This window comes from Canis lupus, chromosome 4 (genome assembly GCF_003254725.2).
Source record: "Canis lupus dingo isolate Sandy chromosome 4, ASM325472v2, whole genome shotgun sequence".
Taxonomy (NCBI): Eukaryota; Metazoa; Chordata; class Mammalia; order Carnivora; family Canidae; genus Canis; species Canis lupus.
In genome coordinates this window covers 34,939,895-34,964,137 of record NC_064246.1, presented here as the reverse complement: position 1 = coordinate 34,964,137, position 24,243 = coordinate 34,939,895, and the positions used below count along the sequence as shown (strand labels likewise).

Sequence of the window (24,243 nt, the reverse complement as noted above, 5' to 3'; positions counted from 1 at the left end):
GTCCTGGTAGTGAAATCACAGACCTGGGAGTGGCCTTGGGATCTCGGACATATATGACACCTAAACTACACGAATGGAGCTGTTACTACTAACATAACCAGAAGCCCACACCTGAGGTCTTACCTCCTGTGATACAACGACGAGCCATTTCCCAAATGATCAGGCCAAAGCTGTAGATGTCGGCCATTATGTAGGGCTGGAAATGGTTTTTATTCAAGCTCTCATCCAGCACTTCTGGAGCCATATAGCGTTTGGTACCCACCCGGGTATTCAGGGGCACGTCAACTTCATTTGTGTCGCTGAAACAGAAGACAGTGTTCAGGTTGAGGGCCAGGAACAAAATCGCTCATCTTACATTTTTGTCGCGTTTTGTAAGTCAGCCTCTTCCTCTGCATGTGCACACACACACACTCCACATAAATATATTAAAAAAATGAAATTAAAAAAAATCTACGTATTTACCTATCAACCAATCTACTAGCTTCACATTCCCTTAACAGGAGTCCTTGGGACCAGATAAGATTTTAAAATTTAGCATTTTCTAGAGTTTAGAAAAGTAACAGATCCTGTAACTGTATGTTACACGTTACACAACACCCCGGGGTTAAGAGGGACCGGGGCACCATTCAGAATCATTACTGTCCCCAGTGAAAATCTAAGTATGAATATTCATATTATCCTGGATAAAGACAATAAATACCTCACATCAGTTCAAGTTTTGCCACCAAACAAGTTTGTGCCTAAGAAAAAGGACGGTACTGAATATACAAAAAAGCAGTAGGTAATTATGTCCTGGAACAAGCGAATGTGAAAATAAATTGAGAGGAATCATTAGCTTTTTCTGTTCTCACGTGATAAACTCAGCCTCTGTGACATAGGATTACATTTTCTTTTTAGGTCCAACCAACTTAATTCTGTTGTAAGTAATGTTTACATAATCATACCGGCAATCAGTAACAAATGAGGTTTACTGGTTTTTCAATATTTGAACTAAATTTTAGAGTTAGAAGACATGAAAGCTTTGTTGCTTAGGCCCCCAATTCTGGTGGGTTCTGGAAACTACTCTGAAGCCGAGATTGATATAATGTAGTTTAGATTTTCTTTTTCTTTTTTTTTTTTTTTTTTTAAGATTTTATTTCTTTGCTCATGAGAGACACAGAGACAGAGGCAGAGACACAGGCAGAGGGAGAAGCAGGCTCCCTGCGGGGAGCCCGATGTGGGACTCGATCCCAATCCCAATCCCAGGTCTCCAGGATCACGCCCTGGGCTGAAGGCAGTGCTGAGCCACCCGGGCTGCCCATATTTTAGATTTTCTTAAAGAGTTCCTGATGAGTATTTGAGCCAACGAACACTACAAAGATACAGAACGACAGGGTCAGAGCACTGTAACAACTAGGGAAGATGATTTAAATGTTAATATTTGCTTTATTATAGACCTGTACTTTTATTTTATAACCTGAAATGAATTCTGAAATGTAAATTGGCTGCTGTATCTTAGAGTTGTAACAATATTAAACGTTTCAATGGTTTCCTAAAAATTTGATAATTCTGTTTAAAAAATATTGACAATTGGGATCCCTGGGTGGCGCAGCGGTTTGGCGCCTGCCTTTGGCCCAGGGCGCGATCCTGGAGACCCGGGATTGAATCCCACGTCAGGCTCCCGGTGCATGGAGCCTGCTTCTCCCTCTACCTGTGTCTCTGCCTCATTCTCTCTCTCTCTCTGTGACTATCACAAATAAATAAAAATTAAAAAAAAAAAATATTGACAATTTCAAGCGGTGATGGAGAAGTGGCATGCCTGTGACCCTGTTTCTGGGAGTGTTTACTGACGCACGCTTCCCAAAGGGGTAGCTCGCAATTATGCTATACTTTAACACGCACACACTCTGTTCAGTCCCTTCTCTAGGAATCCACCACGAACAAATACTTACACAAGTAGCCAAGGATATTACATAATGGGTAAAATACAATTAAAGCATTTTTTAAAATAATGAAATAATAAAGTAGGGACTTAGTTGGGTCACAGATGAAATAAATTATAGTCTATCCACATAATGACGGAAAACTGCATCAATCTTGTTAAAGAGAATGAAGTAGACCTACGTAAATTACAACAGAATGATGTCTAAGACAATAAAAAGCAGGAAATCAAGAATTATGTGGAATAGGATGTAATTTTTATTAAAAAAAAAAAACAAAAACCTAAAACAGAAAAACAAAGCACCAAGACAAAAAAACCCAACTATTGATATCACCAGTTAAGCCCAAATACGTGTTTGGGGTTGCGCTGTCCTGAATCCAAAGAGGCAAGTACCTGCGGAGAGTACAATGCCGCCAAGACAGCAGGCAGGGAACCGCTTACCTATTGAATTTAACAGCAAGACCCAGGTCAGCAATACAGCAACTTCCATTTCTCTTAATGAGGATGTTTTTGCTTTTTAGGTCTCGATGAGCAATTGCAGGCTTTCCTTGGGTGCCATAAATTTCTGTGTGGAGATGGCACAGACCACAGGCAGCTGAATAAGCCAACTTGAGCAGGGCTCTGGTGTCCAGCGTAGCGCATTTCAGGAAATCATAGAGAGATCCGTTTTCATGGTAATCAGTAATCAAATATAGCTGAGTCCAGGAGCCTGTCCCTTTAATGTCTGCTGCTATGAAACCTGTTCAATTAACGAGTTTAAAGGGTTAGTTATCAGAGATGGTAGGAAGGATAACGTCTGCTCATTCAGGATACTGAGAATAACTCAGGTATTGTGTATAGATAATAAAAAAAGTTAATTTTCCTAACAAAATCTCTCGAGTGTGTACCATCTTCCCTGCCATTTACAAAGACAGCTCCACACTTCCGCAGTATATTTAAAATGATCTTAACGATCAGCATGAGAAGGACCATCGCGTAACTAAGGGGAAGATCACAGGTCAGAAAATAACCTGAGGAAATATGATCCATCGACAGGATTCTCTAAGCATGAAGAACTTTAAGAAGAAATGTGGAAAAGGTCTCAGTTTCAAGTTGAAAGGTGGACACGTTAAAATAATAAAGTAAAACGTTCAACCAAGAGTGTGCTGCTACCTGAGCTAGCTCCCATTTGCCCACCAAGCCTTAGCGCAGGTGCCTCCCCAACTGGCTCCTGATCAGCAGGCCCGTGCTGTGGCCTCTTTCCCGTCAGGTCTGGGGGTGCTGGGCTGAATGGCGGGCACCCCCACCCCCAGCAATTCGTGGCTGCTTGGAACCTGTATGTGACCTGATATGGAAGAGGGTTTTTGCAGACACAACCGAGTTCAGGGGAGGTGGGCCCCGATTCAACGACCGGTATCCCTACAAGAAGAGGGGAGTGTGGACCTGTCTCCAAGCCAAGTAATGTCAGAAAGTGCTGGAAATCACCAGAAGCTGGGAAGAGGTAAGGAGGGGGCCTCTCCTAGAGCCTTGGTCCTGCTGACACCCTCTTTTTTTTTTTTTTTTTTTAATTTTTTTATTTATTTATGATAGTCACAGAGAGAGAGAGAGAGGCAGAGACAAGGCAGAGGGAGAAGCAGGCTCCATGCACCGGGAGCCCGACGTGGGATTCGATCCCGGGTCTCCAGGATCACGCCCTGGGCCAAAGGCAGGCGCCAAACCGCTGCGCCACCCAGGGATCCCTGACACCCTCGTTTTACACTTCAGGCTTCCACAACTCTGGGAAAATAAATTTCTGTTGTTTCAAGCCACCCAGTTCGCGGTGCTCTGTTGTGACAGCCCGTAGGAGGCTGAGAGTCACGTGTCTGGAGCACTTGCGGCAACGTGCGATGCAGTCTCTAAATTAAAGGGCAGGGAAATGGTAGCTGAGAGGCCAGGAGAGCTGGAGGGCAGGCGCCCACCCGACTGATCAGAGCAAACCCGAGTTCATTTTCTGTTTTGTTAGTGGAGGCAGGGAGAGGCGAAGGGCACATGCGATCAACGTCATACCCCAAAGTCTCCTATGTTAGTAAATTGAACACCAATAAAAAATAAATTAAAAAAAAAAAGCCTGGGCTGTGATTGTACGAGGAAGCCTAACAAGGTAGCCCTGCTTCCGAGTTGAAACTGCCTTTTGTTGTCCTAGGCGGATGGGCAGGAACGGGGTCTGGGCGCTCGGGGCCGTATTGAGCTGCTCCTCCCTCGGGTCTCCTCCAGCCCCACCGCGGGCTGTGGCCGCCGGCGCGCGTGTACCCACCAAGAATGTTCTCGTGGCGCATCAGCACAGTCTGGTAGATTTCCGTCTCCCGAAACCAGCTGGCCTCCTCCGTGGTGAAGAACACCTTGACCGCCACCTTCTCCCCACGCCATTTACCCATCCACACTTCTCCGTACCGGCCTTTCCCCACTTGCCGAACCATCTGAATCTGCTTGGCGATAGTTCGCTGAACCTGCATGGAAGAAAGCGAAAGGTTTGTGGAAAAGCGGTGGCCGAGGGATGCAGGGGCCTGTCCGGCGCCCACGGCGCTCCGCACCTGCCCTCCCTGTTCTGCGGCCGCGGCCGCATCGTCCTGCAGCAAAACCAGGTGACAGTGATGTCTTCTCTGCAGTCACTGCGCCATCGCGCGCCGGCCCCCCGCCTCTCCAGCCTCTTTTGCTATCGTGACCCACGGCAGCCCTCTTGGCCACCTGGAGTCAGCTCAGTGGTGCACGTCGTCCCCGTCCCAGCTTCTCTGCACGTGCAGTCCCCGCGGAGGCCTGTTTCTCTGCAACCCCTTCAGGGCGCACGCACACCTCTCCGCTGCTGCTCTTACAATTATGCTTTTATGATTTTTCTACATGTATTGCTTGGATTCTACTTCCTACTCCAGAACACAGGCATTGTTTAGGGGGACACCTGAGATAGAAGTGCTCTCATTCATTTTTATTGAACCGAAGATGCACGGTTGTTATCGCCACCTGTCATTCTCAGAAGCACTCGTGGCCATTCCAAATTACAAAGAATCCCAAGGTTCAGGTTGGAAACACAGTTAAAGTGGACTAGATTTTGTGCATACCCAAACTGACTGGCTTTATGTATCATTTGTTTCAGAATCCTTTTGTAATTTTTAAAGAAAGTCAGGATTATTGAGGTACGAGCCACACGCAATAAAATCCACTCTTGGAGAACTGTGTTCCCTCTTGCCTCCTTAAAGTCAGTTCCCCTCCCTGCCTGCCCCCAGGCCCTGGCATCACTGATCTGTTTTCTTCCCCCAGTTTTCTCTTTTCTAGAATATCACATAAATGAAAATGTGCAGTATGCAGTCTTGTGTCCAGCATCTTCCACTCAGCAGGACACACTCTGAAAGCCACCTGTATGGCTGCTGCCTGGATCAGCATCTGTTTACCGAGCACTCACGTTCCACCGTATGACCCAACCATGGTCTGTTTCCCATCTACCCACGGGTGGCCTTTTGGGTTGACGACGATTTACGTCTTATGAGTAGAGCTGCTGTGCATGCTCCCATTTGAGCCTCTATGTGGGCACGTCTGCACACCCTTCTGTGGTAAATACGTCGTGGAACAACTGCTTCATGGTAGGAAAGCACAGGTTTCACTTTTCTGTCAACTGTCACCCTGCTTCCCAAAGTGCCTGAAACGTTTTCACTTCAATCAGCTACGTATGTATGAGATTTCTAGTTCATCCAGATTCTTCCCAGCACTTCATATTCTCGGTCTTAGCGGATGTGTAGTATCTTGCTTTCATGCTTAATTTGCACGACCCTGCCTTTTCACGTGCTTATTTGCCATTCCTTTCTCTTCTTTTGGGAAGTACCTGTTCGAATCTTTCGTCTTTTTTTAAAAATTGGGTGTCTTATTACTGAATTGTAAATGTTCTTTATATATTGTCCAACTCAGTCTTTCAGATCTGTGTTGCCAGGCTGACTTATTTTTTCCCTTGCTTAAGTGTCTTCTGAATAAGAAAAGCTTTAAATTTTGAGAAAGTCTAATTTATCATTTTAAAAAATGATTTCTGTCTTTTGTGTCCTAAGAAACTTTTGCTTAACCAAGGTGACAATGATTATCTAAAACATTTTCTTATAAAGATTTTTAGACTTTAAGTTTTACATTCAGGTCTATCGATCATTTCAAGGTAATTTCTTATTTGGAGATAAGGGTCAAGATACACGTTTTGGGAAATGGATGCTCAATCTTCCTTGCACCATTTGTGGAACAGACTGTCTTCTCCCCACTGAATTACTCGGGCACCCAAATCAAGTGATATTTGTGTCCATTTCTATACTCTTTATTCTCTTCCACTGATACACATATCTATCCTTAACCTTAAAGATCACATTATATATGGGCACCTGGGGGGCTCGGCTCAGTGGTTGAGCGTCTGCCTTCAGCTCAGGGCATCATCCTGGGGTCCTGGGATCGAGTCCCTCCTCGGTCTCCCCGCATGGAGCCTGCTTCTCCCTCTGCCTGTGTTTCTGCCTCTCTCTGTGTCTCTCCAGAATAAATAATGAAATCTTAAAAAAAAAAAAAAAAGACCACACTACGTTGATTATTGTAGCCTTATACTAGGTCCAGAAATCAGGAAGTGAACCCTCTTTGTTCTTTCTCAAAATTGCTTGGCTCTTCTAGGTCCTGTGAATCTCCATATAAATGTCATATCCGTTTATCAATTTCTACAAAAGTTTGCTCTGATTTTGGATTGAATGGAAATATAAGAAACTAGGTATCAACTTAGGAATAAATAAAATCTTAAAAAAATTTTTTTGTTAAGCTTATTCTTAAATATTTAATGTTTTTCTGAAGCTATTTTAATGATACTGCTTTTCTAATTCCTAACTGCTCATTGCCAGTGTACCTAAATTCAATGATTTCTGTGCAGTGACCTTATATTCTGCAACCCTTACAAACTCACTTATTGGTTGTTGTAGCTTTATGGTATCACCCTTGAAATTTTTCCGTGTAATCATGTTGTCTGCACATGAAGACAGTTTTACCTTTCCAATTACAAAATTATTTAATTCAAGAAGTTTAAAAATTAGAGATCAATGGATTTACTTTTTTTTTTAAGGTTTTATTTATTTATTCATGAGAGACACAGAGAGAGAGATAGAGGCAGAGACACAGGCAGAGGGAGAAGCAGGCTCCATGCAGGGAGCCTGATTTGGGACTTGATCCCGGGACCTCAGGATCACGCCCTGGGCCAAAGGCAGCCGCTTAACCCCTGAGCCACCCAGGGATCCCAATGGATTTACTTTAAATCAGTGCAACCAAACAACTAAAAATATGTCTGGATATCTAGTATATATTAAGTTGAAATAGTCATACTTCTCCCAACCAATGAGTGTAACCTTAGCTGCAAGGAAGTTATACCAGATTCCTCTTCAGGTTGGCTGTTAAAAGCAAAACTTGGGAGCTAACTCTAGCACTGACACAGCACTTCATGATCACATTTTCTTTCCTAACTTTGCCTGTGGCTCTTCTTCCTACTGCCTATTCTATTTCTTTTGTTTCATATTTCTTATTTTTAACTGATTTCTCCTTTCATGACTGCAGCCATCTTTCTAAATAAGAAGGAAAAAAATGTATCTAGTAATGTTCCCTAATCTGTAACGGTTACGCTATCTACCATCATCTAAGGACACATTCTGCACCAATAAACCATTCATGTTTGTATGGCATTTTATCTTACCAATAAAGGTAGTCCGGATCCACTACCAGAGCTCTGTGACTGGTCAATGAGGTCTTTTAATGATTCTCCAACTGGAATAAATGCTTCATCTTGTTCCAAATCACGATTGTAACGACGTCTGCTTGAGATGCTCTTACAATAATGTCTTTTAAAAAAAGAAGAAAATAGCCTACATTAACATTCCAAAAACTATAAAATTCTAGGATAAGGAAAATCTTGAGGTTGTTGATACTATCATCTTTCCTTCAGACAGGATCACATCCAAATTAGTCTTATAGGATAATAGCTCCTCTGTTAAAATAATGTCCAAAAATAGAGTTTATGAGGTAGAGTTCTATGTACATGTTAAAATGGAGAGATGTCCACGGTGCATTGGTGAGTGAAAAAAAAAAACAGATTAAAAAACAGCATGTAGAGTGTGATTCTAATAAATTAAAAAAAATTATATATATATATATATATCTACATACGCCTAAAAAGATCAGAGGAGGGGATCCCTGGGTGGCTCAGTGGTTTAGAGCTACCTTCGGCCCAGGGTGTGATCCTGGAGACCCAGGATCGAGTCCCATGTCAGGCTCCCTGCATGGAGCCTGCTTCTCCCTCTGCCTGTGTCTCTGCCTCTCTCTCTCTTTCTCTCTCTCTCTGTGGGTCTCTCATGAATAAATAAATAAAATCTTAAAAAAAAAATCAGAGGAGATATATAACAAGTTATAAATAACAGCTATTTCCAGAGATGTTGGAGTACTCATTTCCATTGGAATTTGCATTTTGAATTGTTGTATCAAAATTAACAATGAATATAGTTCCCTTTTTAAAAAGGGAAAAGAATTTCATGCAAAAGAAATCAAACAAGTTCTCTGAACTCACTCTGACAGTTTTGAAGTTTTTATAATTTTAAATTATGAAATATTTCAAACATACAAGGTAGATATTTAACTGCCACCCACATGTAGGCCACTTAAACTTAAAGACATGTTTAAATAAATAAACGTTAGAAATATCTGAAGCTCCTGTCATTTCCCTGATAATTCCATTTCCTTCCTTTACTCCTCAGAAACAAACACTATCCTGAAAGGTGGTTATATCCTTCCTATTTGTTCATCCTTCTACCGTTCATAAACAACACTGTTTCTCTGGATACAAGTGGACACAAATAACGTAAGTTGTGTTATTACTTGACATCTTGCTTGAAAAAAACTTCCGTATGCTTTATGTATTTACCTAGGCCCATACATGTTTACAAACAATAGTTCATATTTATGGATGCAGAGTGGGTCAGACATTGTTCTATGACTCACCGCATCTTTATACAACTCCTAAGAGGTGAATACTATTGCTCCTATTCTACAGATGAGGAAACCATGCCCAGAGGTCCATCATTTGTCCCAAGTTAGACACCACCAAGTAGTGACGCTGGGCTCCAAACCCAAAGGCCTGGGTCTGGGAGCCACGGTCTCAGTCACTACTTTCTGTCAAGGAAATGATTTAAATGATACCTAGGGTTCTTGTTAGGAATTTACCAAATGAGCTATTTGATAATTCCAAAAGTCTGTTAGTACAAATAGTAATGCAAAAAATATTTGTGTGCCAGCCTCTTGTGCAGAAGTGTAAGAATTTCCTGAAGGTACAAACACTTTCAATTTTAGTGATATCACTAAATTTCTCTCCAAAGTGGAGTAAATTTATAAAGTATAATAATAATAGTAGTAATAATATTACACTATAAAACATTTATATATTATTATACTTTGTAATACATCATAAAATATTATAATAATATTACAATGTGCCTTTCTCCGTATTCTAGTGCAAACTTGGAACTGGCACATTTTTAGGCTGTTATCAACCCGATGGACATGAAATAGACTCATTTTCCCCTGACTTCTGAGGAAGTTCATATTTTTTCCTATAGTTCATTTTTTTTCCATAAACTGCCCCTTGTATTTTTTGCCTATTCTGTGACGTGCCTGTTCATGCTATTCAACAAGGATGTTTTATCTTTTTTCCTCATTGATTCATTAGGATTTCCTTATATAATCTGGATGCTAAACCTTTGATAGTTATGCTGTTAAGAGTTTTCCCTCCATCTGTCAGTATCCTGTTGTTCCACTTATAGTGTTTTACATCAGTTTTTAATTTTAATGTTGTCAAATTAAACATCAATGTCCTCCCTTTTTGACATACACTTTTGTGCTTCAAGACTGTCCTCTCAACCCTAATGTCATTAGCACATTTTAAAGGTGTTAAAATTTTGATTCTCTTGTTTAGCCCTTTAATCCATTTAGCATTTAGAGTAAAGGATGGAAATTATAGAAAACATCAAGTCAGATTTGTTTTCTCTGTGGACAGCCCAATATATTTATCTATTTTTGAATTTTACTTTTAAAACTTTATATGGGTAATTGACTCAAATGGTTTAAAATTCAAAAGGCACAAAAGGATGTGCAGTGAAACATTTCCTCCTGCCCCATCCCTACACCAACAAGGAGAACTGGAACTCTCTCTAGTAACCTTCAGGAAAGCATTTATGTCTATTTAGATTAAAATATATACATTGTTGTTCACCTCCTCTGCTTTTTTCTTTCCCCCCTTCCAGAAATAGTAGTAAACCATACACACTGTCCTGCATCTTGCTTTTTCACTTAGCAATACATCTGGGTGGTTATTCCACAATAGTCCATAAAAAGCCTCCTTTTTCCTTTCATGGCTGAACAGTATTCCATTGTATGGCCGTTAACTATTCCTTCACCAGTAACGTTTACATTGTTTCTAGTCTTATTTCATACAAGGCTGAAATGAAAACAGTTTCTGGAATATCTGTATACAAATTGCTAGAAGTTAGAATTGAATTTGGAATTTTGATGTAATGCTCTACTGATCTCCTTAAAGGTTATACCACTCACAAACCCTCCACCATTGTAGGACAGCCCATCTTCCCCATACTCTCACCCACACTCTTGTGTTATAACACCTTTAGAACTTTGTTTTTAATTTTATCCAAGCTCTATATTCTTTTTTCAAAAAGTATAATGTTCCTCGTGGCTTAGTAACAAAACAGCAGGTCCCACCTCTCCTCCTTATCTATTTTGCATTTCTTAGAACTGAACACTTTCAACCCCTGTAATCTGATTTAACACTGTTAAACAAGTTTCCTTGTTCCTTTGAAGATTTTATTTTTTAAGTAATCTCTATGCCCAAAGTGGGGATCGAACTCACAACCCAGAGATCAAGAGTCGTGTGTTCTTCTCACTGAGCCAGCAAGGCGCCCTAGCTGATAACCTCATTATTTCTAAATAACGTGCTTAGGTTGACATTTTCAGGTTTTCAATCTTAAGCTTTAACTATTGCCTTCACATCATGGAAGATAGCAATTTTAACTCATCATTTAATATCCCTGCCCCTTCCCCAAACAGAAATACTCTGTCTTCACATCCTCTTAACAAGGTATTTGTTTAGATCAATATTTAGAGTCTGCATTATTCTGACTATGCAAACTCTATCCACACGTGGATCTCACTGTATGTCATGATCTTTTTCTTTCCTACAAACCCTCTCACCCTCCAGGCCATGGGCAAAGATCCATTACTTCTGAGTTAAAAAGCAGAAGCAGATCTCTGTGCCTCTGGGTCATGTGTAGGAAACACTTCCCTTGCCCCTACTAGGGAAAAATTCACCGATGAAAGAAGTTGTGCAAATCAAGACAATGAAGTGACATTTCTTTTTTTTTTTTTTTAATTTTTATTTATTTATGATAGTCACACACACAATGAGAGAGAGGCAGAGACATAGGCAGAGAGAGAAGCAGGCTCCATGCACCGGGAGCCTGACGTGGGATTCGATCCCGGGTCTCCAGGATCGCGCCCTAGGCCAAAGGCAGGCGCTAAACCGCTGCGCCACCCAGGGATCCCTGAAGTGACATTTCTAAAGAAAAAAAGTCAACCCAGAATTCCATATCTAGTGAAAATACCTTTGGAAAATGAAGGCAAAGGTTTTCAAACAAACTAAAGCTGAGAAAACTTATAGCCGGTAAGCCTGTACTCCGAGAAATTGAGTTAAAGGAAGTTCTCAGGCAGAAGGAATATAAAGAATGAAAACTTGGGAAAAATGGATAGTGATGAAAATGGCAAAAACAAATATGAATATAAAATACATTTTTTTTATTTTCAATCTCTTTTTTAAAAGATTTTATTTATTTATTCATGAGACACACAGAGAGAGAGGCAGAGACACAGGCAGAGGGAGAAGCAGGCTCCATGCAGGGAGCCCGACATGGGACTCAATCCCGGGTCTCCGGGATCATGCCAAGGGCCGAAGGCAGGCATCAAACCGCTGAGCCACCCGGGCTGCAGGCGCTCAACCACTGAGCCACCGGGAGTCCCTGTTTTCAATCTCTTTAAAGCTAACTGGCAGATCTTTTTAAAAGATGTACAATAAAAGTTTATCTTTGTTATCAAATGAATCATTATTTGGCAACAGTTTTTGCTACTATTGCTTTAATTTTAAAATCATCTATTTCTTATATTTAACTACTGTGGGACTGGGAGTCCCCTAACAGTGGGATGATGGACCAATTAAAAAAATCCAGAAGTAAGGTTTATGTCTGGTAAATCAATCTGTGATTCTGTTTCGCAAGCAGATATTCTGGGCCAAGGGGAGGTTGGTAAACAACAACAAAATTTAATGAGTATCTGTACGCCAAGCCTGAGGGACGCACCAATTCACAATGTTTATCCTAATTAATTCAAGAGAACAGTGGTAATTTATCAGCTGGCCATCATCAATATTAATGGACAAGTAATCTCTGCTACCATTGAGATTCCTGTTCAATGGGAGAGACAGACTTTTAGGCAAATGATTATAAGTAAGTCAACAAATGACTACAAATGTAAATTAACTAAGATAAAAGTGGTAAATGCTTGGGAGGGGGGGTGCGTAGATCATGCGATCTAACGATTTTTTTAAATGCCAAAGAAATCACTTACAAAAGAGTTTAGAAATTCCATGTCAGAGGAAAGTACCGGGAACCGGGAAAAAGGTACAGAACTGAACATTAATCTAGAGTGAAGGGAGGACAGAGAGGTTTTGGAGAAGGTAACATGGTTGAGGGCCATGTTATCATGAATATAAATCAGATTCAAAAAGAATAAATTTGCAAATTTATCCAGACTAGAAGAAAACAGTCAACAGAATAAAAGTAAAACAAAATATTAATGAGATACATAAAAGAGACTAACCCTACCAAGTTGAAAGATATATCCCTCTTTAACATTCATCTTACCCTTTTAGGGTTGCTGTGGATAGTAGCTGCTGTAGAACTTTAAAGTCAAGTTCTAAAATAGCCCAAATTGCTAATTTTGTAAAGCTGATCAACTGAGTCTTTAAGTCAATAAAACTAGTACATAAAATTCAAAAGCTAAATAAATTGGCAGTCATGTGGTTCTCTGTAATTTTAGTTTAAAATGAAATGAACAGTTGGCAGTATCTGTGTGTGTGTTTTTTTTTAAACAGATTGTGTTTATTTATTCATGAGAGACACATACAGAGAGAGAGAGAGAGAGAGGCAGAGACACAGGCAGAGGGAGAAGCAGGCTCCATGCAGGGAGCCCGATGTGGGACTCAATCCCGGGTCTCCAGGATCATGCCAAGGGCCGAAGGCAGGAATCAAACCGCTGAGCCACCCGGGCTGCCCACCCCGGTCCTTTTTGTTAATCCTTCCTCACTGTTAGCTTGTGTCAGGGTTAATACCTTGACCTCCGCTGCCAGTGCTCTTCACACTTTTGTGTGACTTCGTGCTTCCACCTGGCATAATTTTCTCTCTACCTGAAGAGTGTCCTTAAACATACTTTGTGGTGCAGATCTGCTGCCGATGAGGTCTTTCAAGCTTCTGTATGTGTGAAAGTCTTTAGTTCTTCATTTTTGTAAATTATTTGCTCTGCATAGAGAATTCTAGGTTCATGACTTTCTTTCCTGGAGTAATTTATTTTTTTTATTTTTAATTTTTAAAAATATTTTATTTATTTATTCATAGAGACACAGAGAGAGAGAGAGAGAGAGAGGCAGTGGGAGAAGCAGGCTCCATGCAGGAAGCCCGATGTAGGACTCTATTCCAGGACTCCAGGATCACACCCTGGGCTGAAGGCAGACGCTAAACTGCTGAGCCACCCAAGGACCACCCCCCCACCCCGGAGTATTTTATTTAAATAATTAAAAAAAATTATTTATCTGAGAGAGCGAGTTGGGGGGAGGGGCAGAGGGTGAGAGAATCATGACCACCATCACCACCCTCCACCCTACCCCCTCCCCGCCCCCAGCACGGAGCCTGCCGGGAAGCTCGATCCCAGGACCCCGAGATCATGACCTGAGCCAAATCAAGAGTCAGTCCCTTAGCCAACTGAGCCCCCCAGAAGCTCCCTTCCTTGAATACTTTAACATGCTGCTCTGCTCTAAGCATGGTTTTTCCTGAAAAGTCGGCTATCATCTTTACCTCTCTTCTTCTATACTTAATCTGCCTTTCTTCTCTTGGCCACATTTAAGATATTTTTCTTTATCACTGGTTTTGAGCAATCTGATAATGATGGACCTTGGTGTCATTTTGTTTGTGTTTCTTGTACTTTGGTTCTATGGGTTTACAGTTCAATTAAATCAGGAAAAAAATTTGGTCATTATTTAAAAAAATATTTTGCTTTCTCTCCTTTCCTTTGGGAACTCCAATTATATATAAGGGCTGACCCTTAAACAACATGGGTTTGAACCGCACAGGTCTATTTATATGCAGATTTTTTTAATACAGCATAATACCATAAATGTATTTTCTTTTCCTCATGATTTTCTTAATATATTTTCTTTTCTCTAAGAGCTTAGTCTATTGTAAGAATACAGCGTACAGTACACACCACATAAAAAATATGTATTAATCAAGTGTTTATATTATTGACAAGGCTTCCAATCAATGGTAGGCTATTCATAGATAAGTTTTTAGGAAGTCAGTTCTACACAGATTTTTGACTGCACAGGCGTTGGGGTCCCCAAACCCTATACTATTCAACACACACACACACACACACACACACACACACCACACACACACACACACACACACACACATATCCCAGGCTTGAAGTCCCACAGCTCACTGGTACTCAACTCATTTATTTTCAATGGCTTAGTTTATTTAGTGTCTATTGCAATGTCTTCACTACTCCTCCTATTCTCCTCTACAGTATCGAACTGCCATTAATCTCATCCAGTTTACATTTCATCTCAGATAATACAGATTTCATTGCCTGGAGTTTGATTTGGGTCTTTTTTTGTATCTTCCATGTCTCTATTTCACTTTTTTTTTCTGTTTCACTTTTTTGAACATATAAAATACAGTTAAAGAATTATTTTAATGCCCTGTCAGCTAATTCTAAATTCTAGATCAATTCTGGGTTGGTGTTTTTGATTCCTCATTATTGATTCTTTTGGCTGTATTTTTGCATGCCTGCCTGGTGGTTATTGATTGGATGGCAGACATTGTGAATTTTACCTTGTTGGGTGCTGAGTATTTTTGTATTTCTCTAAATATTCTTGAATTTTGTTGTAGGACGCAGCTATCTGGAAACAGGACAGTCCTTCTAAGGTGGGACCAGTGTCCTGTTTAGCCTAGGGCTAATTATTCCCCAGACTGAAGCAAGACCTTTCTGAGTACTCTCACCAAAGCCCTGTGAATTACGAGGTTTTCAAGTCCCACAGCTGGTGGGAACAGACACTATTCCCAGGCTTGCGTGAGCATCAAACACTGTTTTCTCCAATCTCTTCAGGCACCCTTTCCCAGCCTTGGGTAGCTTCCTCACTTGTATGTGCTGATTAAGATTCAGCTTGATTGATAGGAACCTTCTGCAGGTACCTAGCCCTCCTTCCTGTGAAGCACTTTCCTTTCCAGTACCCTGTCCTGTGAACTATGGCTGCTATTCCCGCCCAGACTCAACCACATCTCTTGGAGTCAGAGTCCTGTGGGCTACACCTGAGTTCCTCCTGTGTCCTACAGCTAGAAACTCTCTCCAGGCATAAGGTGGGCCATCATAAAGCTCACTTCATTTGTCTCCTAATTTTCAGGGATTAGTATCCTTCACTGCCTGACCGGCACTATTAGTATGTGAGTAGGGTTTACTGATTGTAGGCTTCACTGTAAGATAACTGCCTGGGTCATCCTACTGCGCACACTGGGGCCAGTATGTCTAGGTCTTTTCTCTTGGGCTAGATGGATTTCCCCTGGAAGATTCTTCCTATCTGTATTTTGAACAAGCCCAGCTGACGGGGTTCTAGGATAGTTGAGGGGCCCACCGATCGGTATGCAGATGGTCGCTTGACCTCCATGTTTTCACTGTAATACCACACCCTAAGAATCTTTGTTCTTTCCAGAAGATACACTTCCAGCCTTCTGTCAGAGAGATGGTACAGAAGAAAAGGAGTAAGGAATCTCAGCCTCTGTGGTACTGGCCTTATAATGAACCTCGCCTCCTGATATGCACGTCTTTATTTGGTTCCCTTCCATCATATGGTAGGGCTGACCTGCGTGACCAGGAGAATGAGGCAGGAGCAATGGGGACCTTTGAGTCTAGATCGTAAATGGCTTTGCAGTCTCCACCTTGATCTCTTGGATCACTCAATCTAGGAGGAAAAAGCCAGGCTTCATGCTGCAAGGACTGTCACTCAGGCAGCTCTGCAGAGGCTCACATCACAGAACTACAGTTTCCCACCAACTTGTGAGCCTCAGAAGTGAGCGACCTTTATCTGGGAAGGTGAGCTACGAGCTCCAGCCAAGCCTGCAGGTGAGCACAGCCTCTGCTACGTCTGGCTGGATGTTAGGAAAGGTTCTGACACCCCATCAGTCACTCCTGAATTTCTGACCCACAGTGAGAGATGATAATTGCTGTTTTCAGCCACTATGTTTGGGAATGATTTCTTAATGCAGCATTGCATAACTAACACAGCATCTGACTTTCTAACTGCAGACTTTCAAGCAACCTCTTGGTTTTACTGCCACTCTCAACTCTACTTCCAGAGATAACTGGTACCGCCAATTCTTGAGCTTCTTGGAGAATTCTATGATATAAACTGGTTGCTTTTTTACTTTCTCAAAATTCAGCCTAGGAGTCTGAATTTCTAGGTCTGCAAAGTCACTTGCTACTCATCCAAAAGCTTCACAAGTTCCAAAGTTTTTTGCTGTTATCTCCTGTTGTCCTTGTCCTAGTTGGACAAAAAAGTTAAAAACTCCTTATTGCGTTTTTACTGGAGGCAGCAAAAGTAAGTATACCTGCCTCTTTATCTAAGAACCTTTGCCAGTTTAACAAGTGAAAAACATTTCAATATGTTTTAATTTATATTTTCCATATTGTGAGTATGCTTGAGTCATCTTATAAATTTTCTTTCAAGGGTTGTGAGTATTTCCTTTTAGGTAAGTATGTGTTCATTTTTGGGGGGAGCAGGACTATTTTCCCACTAAACTGCTAGGTCTTTTTCTTCTTGATTTAAAAAAGCTCTCCATATTTGAGAAATCAGCTTTCTCTAATACAAGATGCTGATATTTTTCACTGTTTGTATTCTGTTATGGTGGTTTCTGCTACATGGTAAAGTTTTATTTCTATGTAGCTGACACAATTATTTTATTTTATTTTATTTTATTGTTTTGTTTTCTTGGGTGTGCCTTTTTTTTTTTTTTTGCTTCCCAGTTTTGTGTCAGACTCAGAAAGGGCTTCCACACAAAGGGATTTTTTTAAAAAAAAATCTTCCATGGTTTGTTCCAGTGCTTTAATCACTTCATTTTACATGTCAAGCTCCAATATAGGTAAAATGTATTACAACGTAGGTAACTGATGAAACTTCATCTTTTTTTTTTAAAAAAAACTTTACTTTTTCTATATAGTTATCTACTACCAAATCCATTTATCGAATCATCCATCTTTTTCCCCAGTGATCTGAAATGTTACCTTTCCATATACTAAATTTCTTTTTTTTTTAAGATTTTTTTTTTTTAATTTACTCATGAGAGACACAGAGAGAGAGAGGCAGAGACACAGGCAGAGGGAGAACCAGGATCCCTGCAGGGAGCCTGATGCAGGACTGGATCCCAGGACTCCAGGCTCACGCCCCAAGCCAAAGGCAGACATTCAACCGCTGAGCCACTCAGGCGTCCCCTAAATTTCTTTATATACTTGGATCTATTTATGGGTCTAGTAACCTGTTTTACTGATCTCTCAGTCTATTCGTACGCCATTAAGACAATGCTTTATTACTGAAGTTATCCCCTTCTCTAATTATTGTTTTCTTTTGGCAAATGTCTTCTGAAATCATGATTAAACACAAACAGTTCTAAGCCCCAAATAACTAAAGAATGATAATGTAGTTGGCTTCTTGGGACAGATGTTCAATATTCAGATATAAGAAGTTCAATATGCTATAAATAAGAAAAATCAGAAATACTCATGAACAAGAAGTATAGAGTTGGGTTCAATTAACCGATTAGTAGGAAGGTCCTCTTTTCCATTAAGAAAAATATAATCTAGGGGCACCTGGGTGGCTCAGCGGTTAAGTGTCTGCCTCTTGCTCAGGTCATGATCCCTGGTCCTAGGATAGAGCTTTATGTCAGGCTCCCTGCTCAGTGGGGAGTCTACTTCCCCTTCTTCCTCTGCCCCTCCCCTCCACTTGTGCTCTCTCTCTCTTAAATAAATACAATCTTAAAAAAAAAGAAGATTATAATCTAGTTAGTTAAAGGAGACAGAACAAGAGAATACAAGTTAATGGTGTCTGAATTGCATTCAGCGGTCAGTAATTGCTGCATACTGGCTTTTAAAGAACAACTGCTCATATCTAATATTCAACAAAATATTTCGTATCAAAATAATTATCTTTTTTTATCAAAATAATTATCTTACTTGTAACAAAAGCAGCTGGAGAAGATGATCATAGCAATTATGCAGACAGCCATAGAAATGAGCACGACCAGCCATCGAATGCTGCCATCAAAAAATGGACCTGACAAGGGAAGTAAACAATGAAGTATACATATTATCTTTCTTTTACATATTAAAAGGGAAAAAGAATTTTTAGTATTAAATTCTAAAAACCCTGCTTGTTATTAAAACCAGAGAAAATATTTCACTGAAAATCACGATCACATTCTTCTCGGCTAACCTACCTATAACAACAGGGGGCAGTGTAGGTTGTAAATACTGGTTACATAAATTGGTCCGACAACATTCTATCGTCCGGCGTAGCTGGGCTTTTGGTGAATCCTAGAGGAAAAGTATTGATAAAATTAAAAATGGCTTGATATTTTAAGTTGATAATGAGTTTTTAAAAATATTCACAAATTCAATTTTAATTCAGTTGAGAGAATAGGACCTCCAAATTTTATGTATAAAAAAAATTGAAAAATTAGAATTTGTGCTCAGTGAAGACTGTGAAATGATTTTTCTTAAGGAAAACATGTATGTGGATGGTGTGTTGGAACACTGGACTATACTAAATTACAAACAAAAGTTCAAAAGTATTTTTTACCAGAACTTTGGCATATCTTAATATATTACTATTCATTTGTTTTTAGTAAAAATGTAAATCATGGGGTCTTTTCCTTAAAAACACGAGTAAGACGTTTAATCACAATGACAAACAAGGAGAGCACACAGGATCTCACGGCAGACCTGAGACTACTTAAGTGGAGGGTGTCCCAGTTTAAAGAAAGGAGATGCCAGGAAAGGCAGTCAAGTAGGGAGAGAAGATATTGCAGTCTTCTTAAAACAACTACGCTGAAACTAATGAGCCTCATGTAGAAGCCAGTTAAAGCAGATGTGGAGAGAACAAAGACAAAATATAGAAGCCATATTCCTGAGTTTCATAGAGTCCACCCACCAGATATGAGATGCATCCCCAATAGGTCAGAAAATGAGCACAGGAAAAGACTGTAGTCATGAGAACAGACATCAACAATTATGTGTGAAGTTTTACTTGATTGGTACAGTACTGGACAAGTTATTAACTTGAATGCTGACATTTAAGCACTGCCTGGGAAAACTGCCATTCTGGACCAAAATAGTAACAGAAAGGAACTGCTTGTCATTATAAAAGTAGCAACAATATAAGCAGAAATTGGCCATGTTATTCTTAAATATCAGATGGCCAGAAAGGAAAAATTTCAGTATGATGAAGCGTAACTTTAAAAAGGTAAATAGGAGTCCATGACTTGAGATTCCAACAGGGAAGATGGGTTAAGAATATTTGGAAACTTCTAAAAGCACCAAGTTTACACTTTAATGGAATTTTTAACATTAAAACAATTTTTACTTTTAATTGATCATAAAAAAAAGAAAGAAAGGAAAGATCTGTTAGGAGTTATATAGATGACTCTCAAATAATCCCAGATAGAGAACATTTACAGGAAGAAGGATAGAATGAAGTCTATAACCGAAGATGAATACAGGGACTATGAAGCATCCAAGAACAGTTGCAGGAGGGCTAGCGATCCAAATGAGCTTAGTCCTGCAGAAGAGAAAATGTAAAGAAAAACCAAGAAAGAGTTTCTCTGGCAGTGCTAGAAGAAAGGCCACCAAGCAATGGACGTGTTACTGACAAAACAGCAGGTGACAGAGGACAAAGATCAGCACCATGTGGTGGGAGCCGCTCTCGCAGATGCAGGAAGAGATCCTCCAGGGCTTCTGTATTCTGCACGAGTGCCTGCCCTTGAAGCCGAGGCCGGGTGATCAGACCCCAGCAAGAGAAGAGCACGTGGGAGAGGGCTGGAAGGCAGGTGCGACGGGAAGAGTTCAGGAAAGGCCAGTGTTGGACACTGAAGAGCTAAATGGGACACTATTCCTTTTTTTAAAAGATAAAGCACTTTCCCAACTATAGTTTGGAGGCAGCGTGGTTTTATGGAAAAAGCAAGGGCTCTGGAATCAAAAAGCCTATTAAATCCTAGCTTCGCCACTAATTTTGTGAACAATGAACTTCTCTCTGGGCTTTCCTTTCGTGTGCTGCAAAATGAAGGACAAAAATCCCTGCCTTACAGAGTAACTGGGAGAAAATGAGGTAGCATGTCCCAAGTATCTAGCTTATTACATTCAAACAGTAAATATTCAATAATTAATTATTCCTCCTCTAGTGAATGTGACATGATCCTAGTGGGATTCTAGAATAAGCCCCAAATGCTTATGAACTCCTGGAAGAGTCCATGTGGCTTCACCAAGAACAGCAACATGAGCCTCAGCTCTCACCTTTCCTAAGATGGGTTAACTACAGGCCTGGGTAGGCAAAGAGCAGATGACCAAGCTGAGGGAAGGATCCTTCCTGTCCCTGCACCCCCCACGTCCATCCTCCACTCATGTCCACTTGTATGACTTGTCCAAGTTATGTGAGCTTAGGGACTTAGATTTGAATTACAACACTGTTTGGAAATGAGGTTTTCGGTCCCAGGCCTTTGATCTGTAAACCAGGAGAAGGGCGACTGTGCTAAGGGAGAAGGGAACAGAAGCTGCCTGGGGAGCCCTGTTCTCAGGCGGCCCAAGAGTAAGCGACAGGACTCAGGCTCTGAAAAGCAATTCCCCTAAACTATTCACGTGCCTATATGACTCTTGTGTAACAGTCTGTGTGAACCTAGGGATGCACATAATCACCTCCTAAGGACAGACCAGTTTTATCACCAACACGGTAAAAGCTAATGTTTACTAAGCCCTGTGTGCTAAACTCTTCACATATTTGTTACATCGTTTGATTCTTGCAACCTCTTTATAAAAGAGAACTTTATAAAAGAGAACTCTAAAAAAATTTCGGGGATCTCTGCGTGGCGCAGCAGTTTAGCGCCTGCCTTCGGCCCAGGGCATGATCCTGGAGACCCAGGATCGAGTCCCACATCGGGCTCCCTGCATGGAGCCTGCTTCTCCCTCTGCCTGTGTCTCTGCCTTTCTCTCTGTATCTCTCATGAATAAATAAATAAAATCTTAATAAAATAAAAATAAAATAAAATAAAGTAAAATAGAATAGAATAGAATAGAATAGAATAAAATAAAATAAAATAAAATAAAATAAAATAAAATAAAATAAATAAAAAAGAAAATTTCCTTGCCCCAGAGTTCTGCAGCTAGTAAGCAGCAGTAATTGGATTTGAATACAGCCTGTGAAGTTTAACAACTAACTTATATTAGTGAATTCAATTTGCAATGCACCTAGTTTAGGGGGCATGCAGGATGCTGGTTTTACTGCCGAGCTTGGTGCTCTAACCAGAGTTCTTTCTTCAATATTTTTAGTGTTTAAAAAAATGTACAGAATGTGTGGCTGATAAACGTCAAATGACATGAAACTGGGAGAAATAATCAAATTAGCATCCCCCCAATCCTGACAAATTACAGCAAGGACTAATTCTAACATGATAACATCTAACATAGGCAAGTATGTGACAACTGTTTAACAGAACTCATTCCATTCCCATCCTCCTATTTGCATCAAGAAACCTAAAGAACCAATAAAGAATTGGAGAGACATGGCTGAGCGCTGGCGGGAGGGCAAGATGTGATTTCAGCTGACAGGCAGCTCGACAGGTTAAGAGTGCGCTATGACATTCCACCATCTAACACGACATTTGGCTGTACTTAGAAAAAGGGAAAGGAGCTACTTATTCTCTGCTTTTTTTTTCCTTCTGGTCAAAATACACTCAATTCTGTGTATTACACTGAGAAACCAGAGTAACTAAAGCTGATCAGACACGGAGCAGAGAAAATGAACTAACATTTTCACCTGGCAAACACTAGGGGGTATGGGGAGGAATGCAGGATAACAGAAACACACTAAAAAGCTTTCTTCACACAGTAAAGGGCTGTCTTATTAAAGAGGCTTTAGATTTGTCCTCTGTGGTCCAAAGGGGCAGGAAGAGATTTGTAAGTCATTAGGAGGAAAAGCTTTCTAAAGACCGGGTCAGGCTGTTCGTAAGATGAAATGTGGAGGTGGTTTTGGAGGTGAGGAGTCCCTGTCACCAGAGGCGTCATACCTAGAAAACAGATGGGATGCAACATGTGTCTATGTGGGGGAGGAAGTACAGAGGTGCCGTGTGGATCCCAAACTTTAGCAGAGGTTGGAACATACAACCTTTAAAGTTTCTCTCAATCCTGAGAATTTCTTAATAATGGGAATAAACTTCCTAAAATAGTTGAACCTTAAATCTGTGAACAAACAGTTCTGTCTGAAGCTGTTTTTCAAAAACATTGGAAGGATTGCTGGGGCAAAATTACCATACAGGATTTTGAAGGGATTAGGTTTATATCCGAGAGCCATCGGTCATAAACTCTTATGACCAGCCCTCTGATGCTTTGCTGTTGCTATTAAAATAGCTCCACTGAGATTTCCTTACAAGGACTTAACATTTCTAAGTTGTCTCAATGACACAAAGGTTATTGCCCATCACCCTAAAGTCTTCCCAGTCAATTTTAGGAGCCACGGGTGATACTGTGACAATATTTTTTTTGCAGTCATGACAATTTAGAAACAGGATCATCAAAACCTTTTTTTGTAGGGCAAATAATCTGGAACCTCAATTACCACAATCCTACTACCTTGGAGTAAGAGCCAAGCTTTGTCCAGTACCTCTGATTTACAAGAACATACAGTGATGAGCAGATCAAGTACACTGCTCCTGGGAAGATGAATACTTTTTACGTGGCCCCCTCCTTTCTTCATTTCACAGGCCCCAAATTAGATCTTACCTTGCACTGAAAATCAGATCCTTCATATTTCATACACCCTGAAGCTAATGTGGTTTCTCCCTGGTCATCTTCTTCTATGATGGCAAAGCAATGCCCATTAGTTCTAAAAGAAAAGACCCAAAAAACCAAAACATGTAACTTCACATCAGAAAGTACCAATGAAATCTCAGTCTGAATGTGCCTGGATACTGATGACCTTCAGTATCTGGTTTTTTGAACTACAACTGCATTCACATGTTATTTTTTGGCACAATTCTATGGGTTCTCAGGCAAATGAAAGAGGTCATGCCTCAACTAAAACCTAAAGGTCCAAGGTGGAAAAAGATTTCTATTTAAACGGGTTCTCTAAATATGAATTAAGTAACTTCTCTTTGTAAATCACAGTCATGTGATCACAGAGAATTCATTCATAAAATTTTACAGAGTAAACAATTTTATGTTTTAAAAACATGCTTAAAAATGGCTGCATCTCTCAGGCGCCTGGGTGGTTCAGTCGGTTGAGCCTCTGACTCTTGGTTGCAGCTCAGGGAGGTCATGATCTCGGGGTCGTGGGGTCAAGACCCACACTGGGCTCTGTGTTCAGTGGGGAGTGTACTTAGACTCTCTCTCCCTCCCCTTCTGTCCCTCCTCCCACTTGCATGTTCTCTCTCTCAAATAAATCAATAAATAAAATCTTTTTAAAAAATAAAAACTTTTTTTGGTGCTCCTACTTAGCATTCATATCAGTAAGTATATTGTTTCTGCTTAAAAGACTCTTGCAGAATTATTAATTTTTTTGTAAGGAAAAAATGCTGAGTCTGGGGCAAAATTTTGTTAAAATTAATGATTCAGTTTTATTCTGGGTTACTAAGCCACTAATCACAGGCTCATACTACAGACAAGAAGTTTGGCAA

The 24,243-nt window shown here is 40.5% G+C and overlaps 1 protein-coding gene across 3 annotated transcripts in view; it reads right to left on the bottom strand.

Moving 5' to 3' along the window:
- BMPR1A (bone morphogenetic protein receptor type 1A) overlaps positions 1–24,243 on the bottom strand; it is a 141,237-nt gene that overhangs the window by 5,370 nt on the left and 111,624 nt on the right. For all 3 annotated transcript variants that reach the window (XM_025435326.3, XM_025435325.3, XM_049109098.1), the window contains 7 exons: positions 23,351–23,453; positions 18,802–18,898; positions 18,539–18,638; positions 7,623–7,767; positions 4,194–4,386; positions 2,363–2,660; positions 124–299 (listed from right to left, as the gene is read on the bottom strand). In XM_025435326.3, the coding sequence (XP_025291111.1) occupies positions 124–299; positions 2,363–2,660; positions 4,194–4,386; positions 7,623–7,767; positions 18,539–18,638; positions 18,802–18,898; positions 23,351–23,453 (1,112 nt within the window). The remainder of the gene's footprint in view (positions 1–123; positions 300–2,362; positions 2,661–4,193; positions 4,387–7,622; positions 7,768–18,538; positions 18,639–18,801; positions 18,899–23,350; positions 23,454–24,243) is intronic.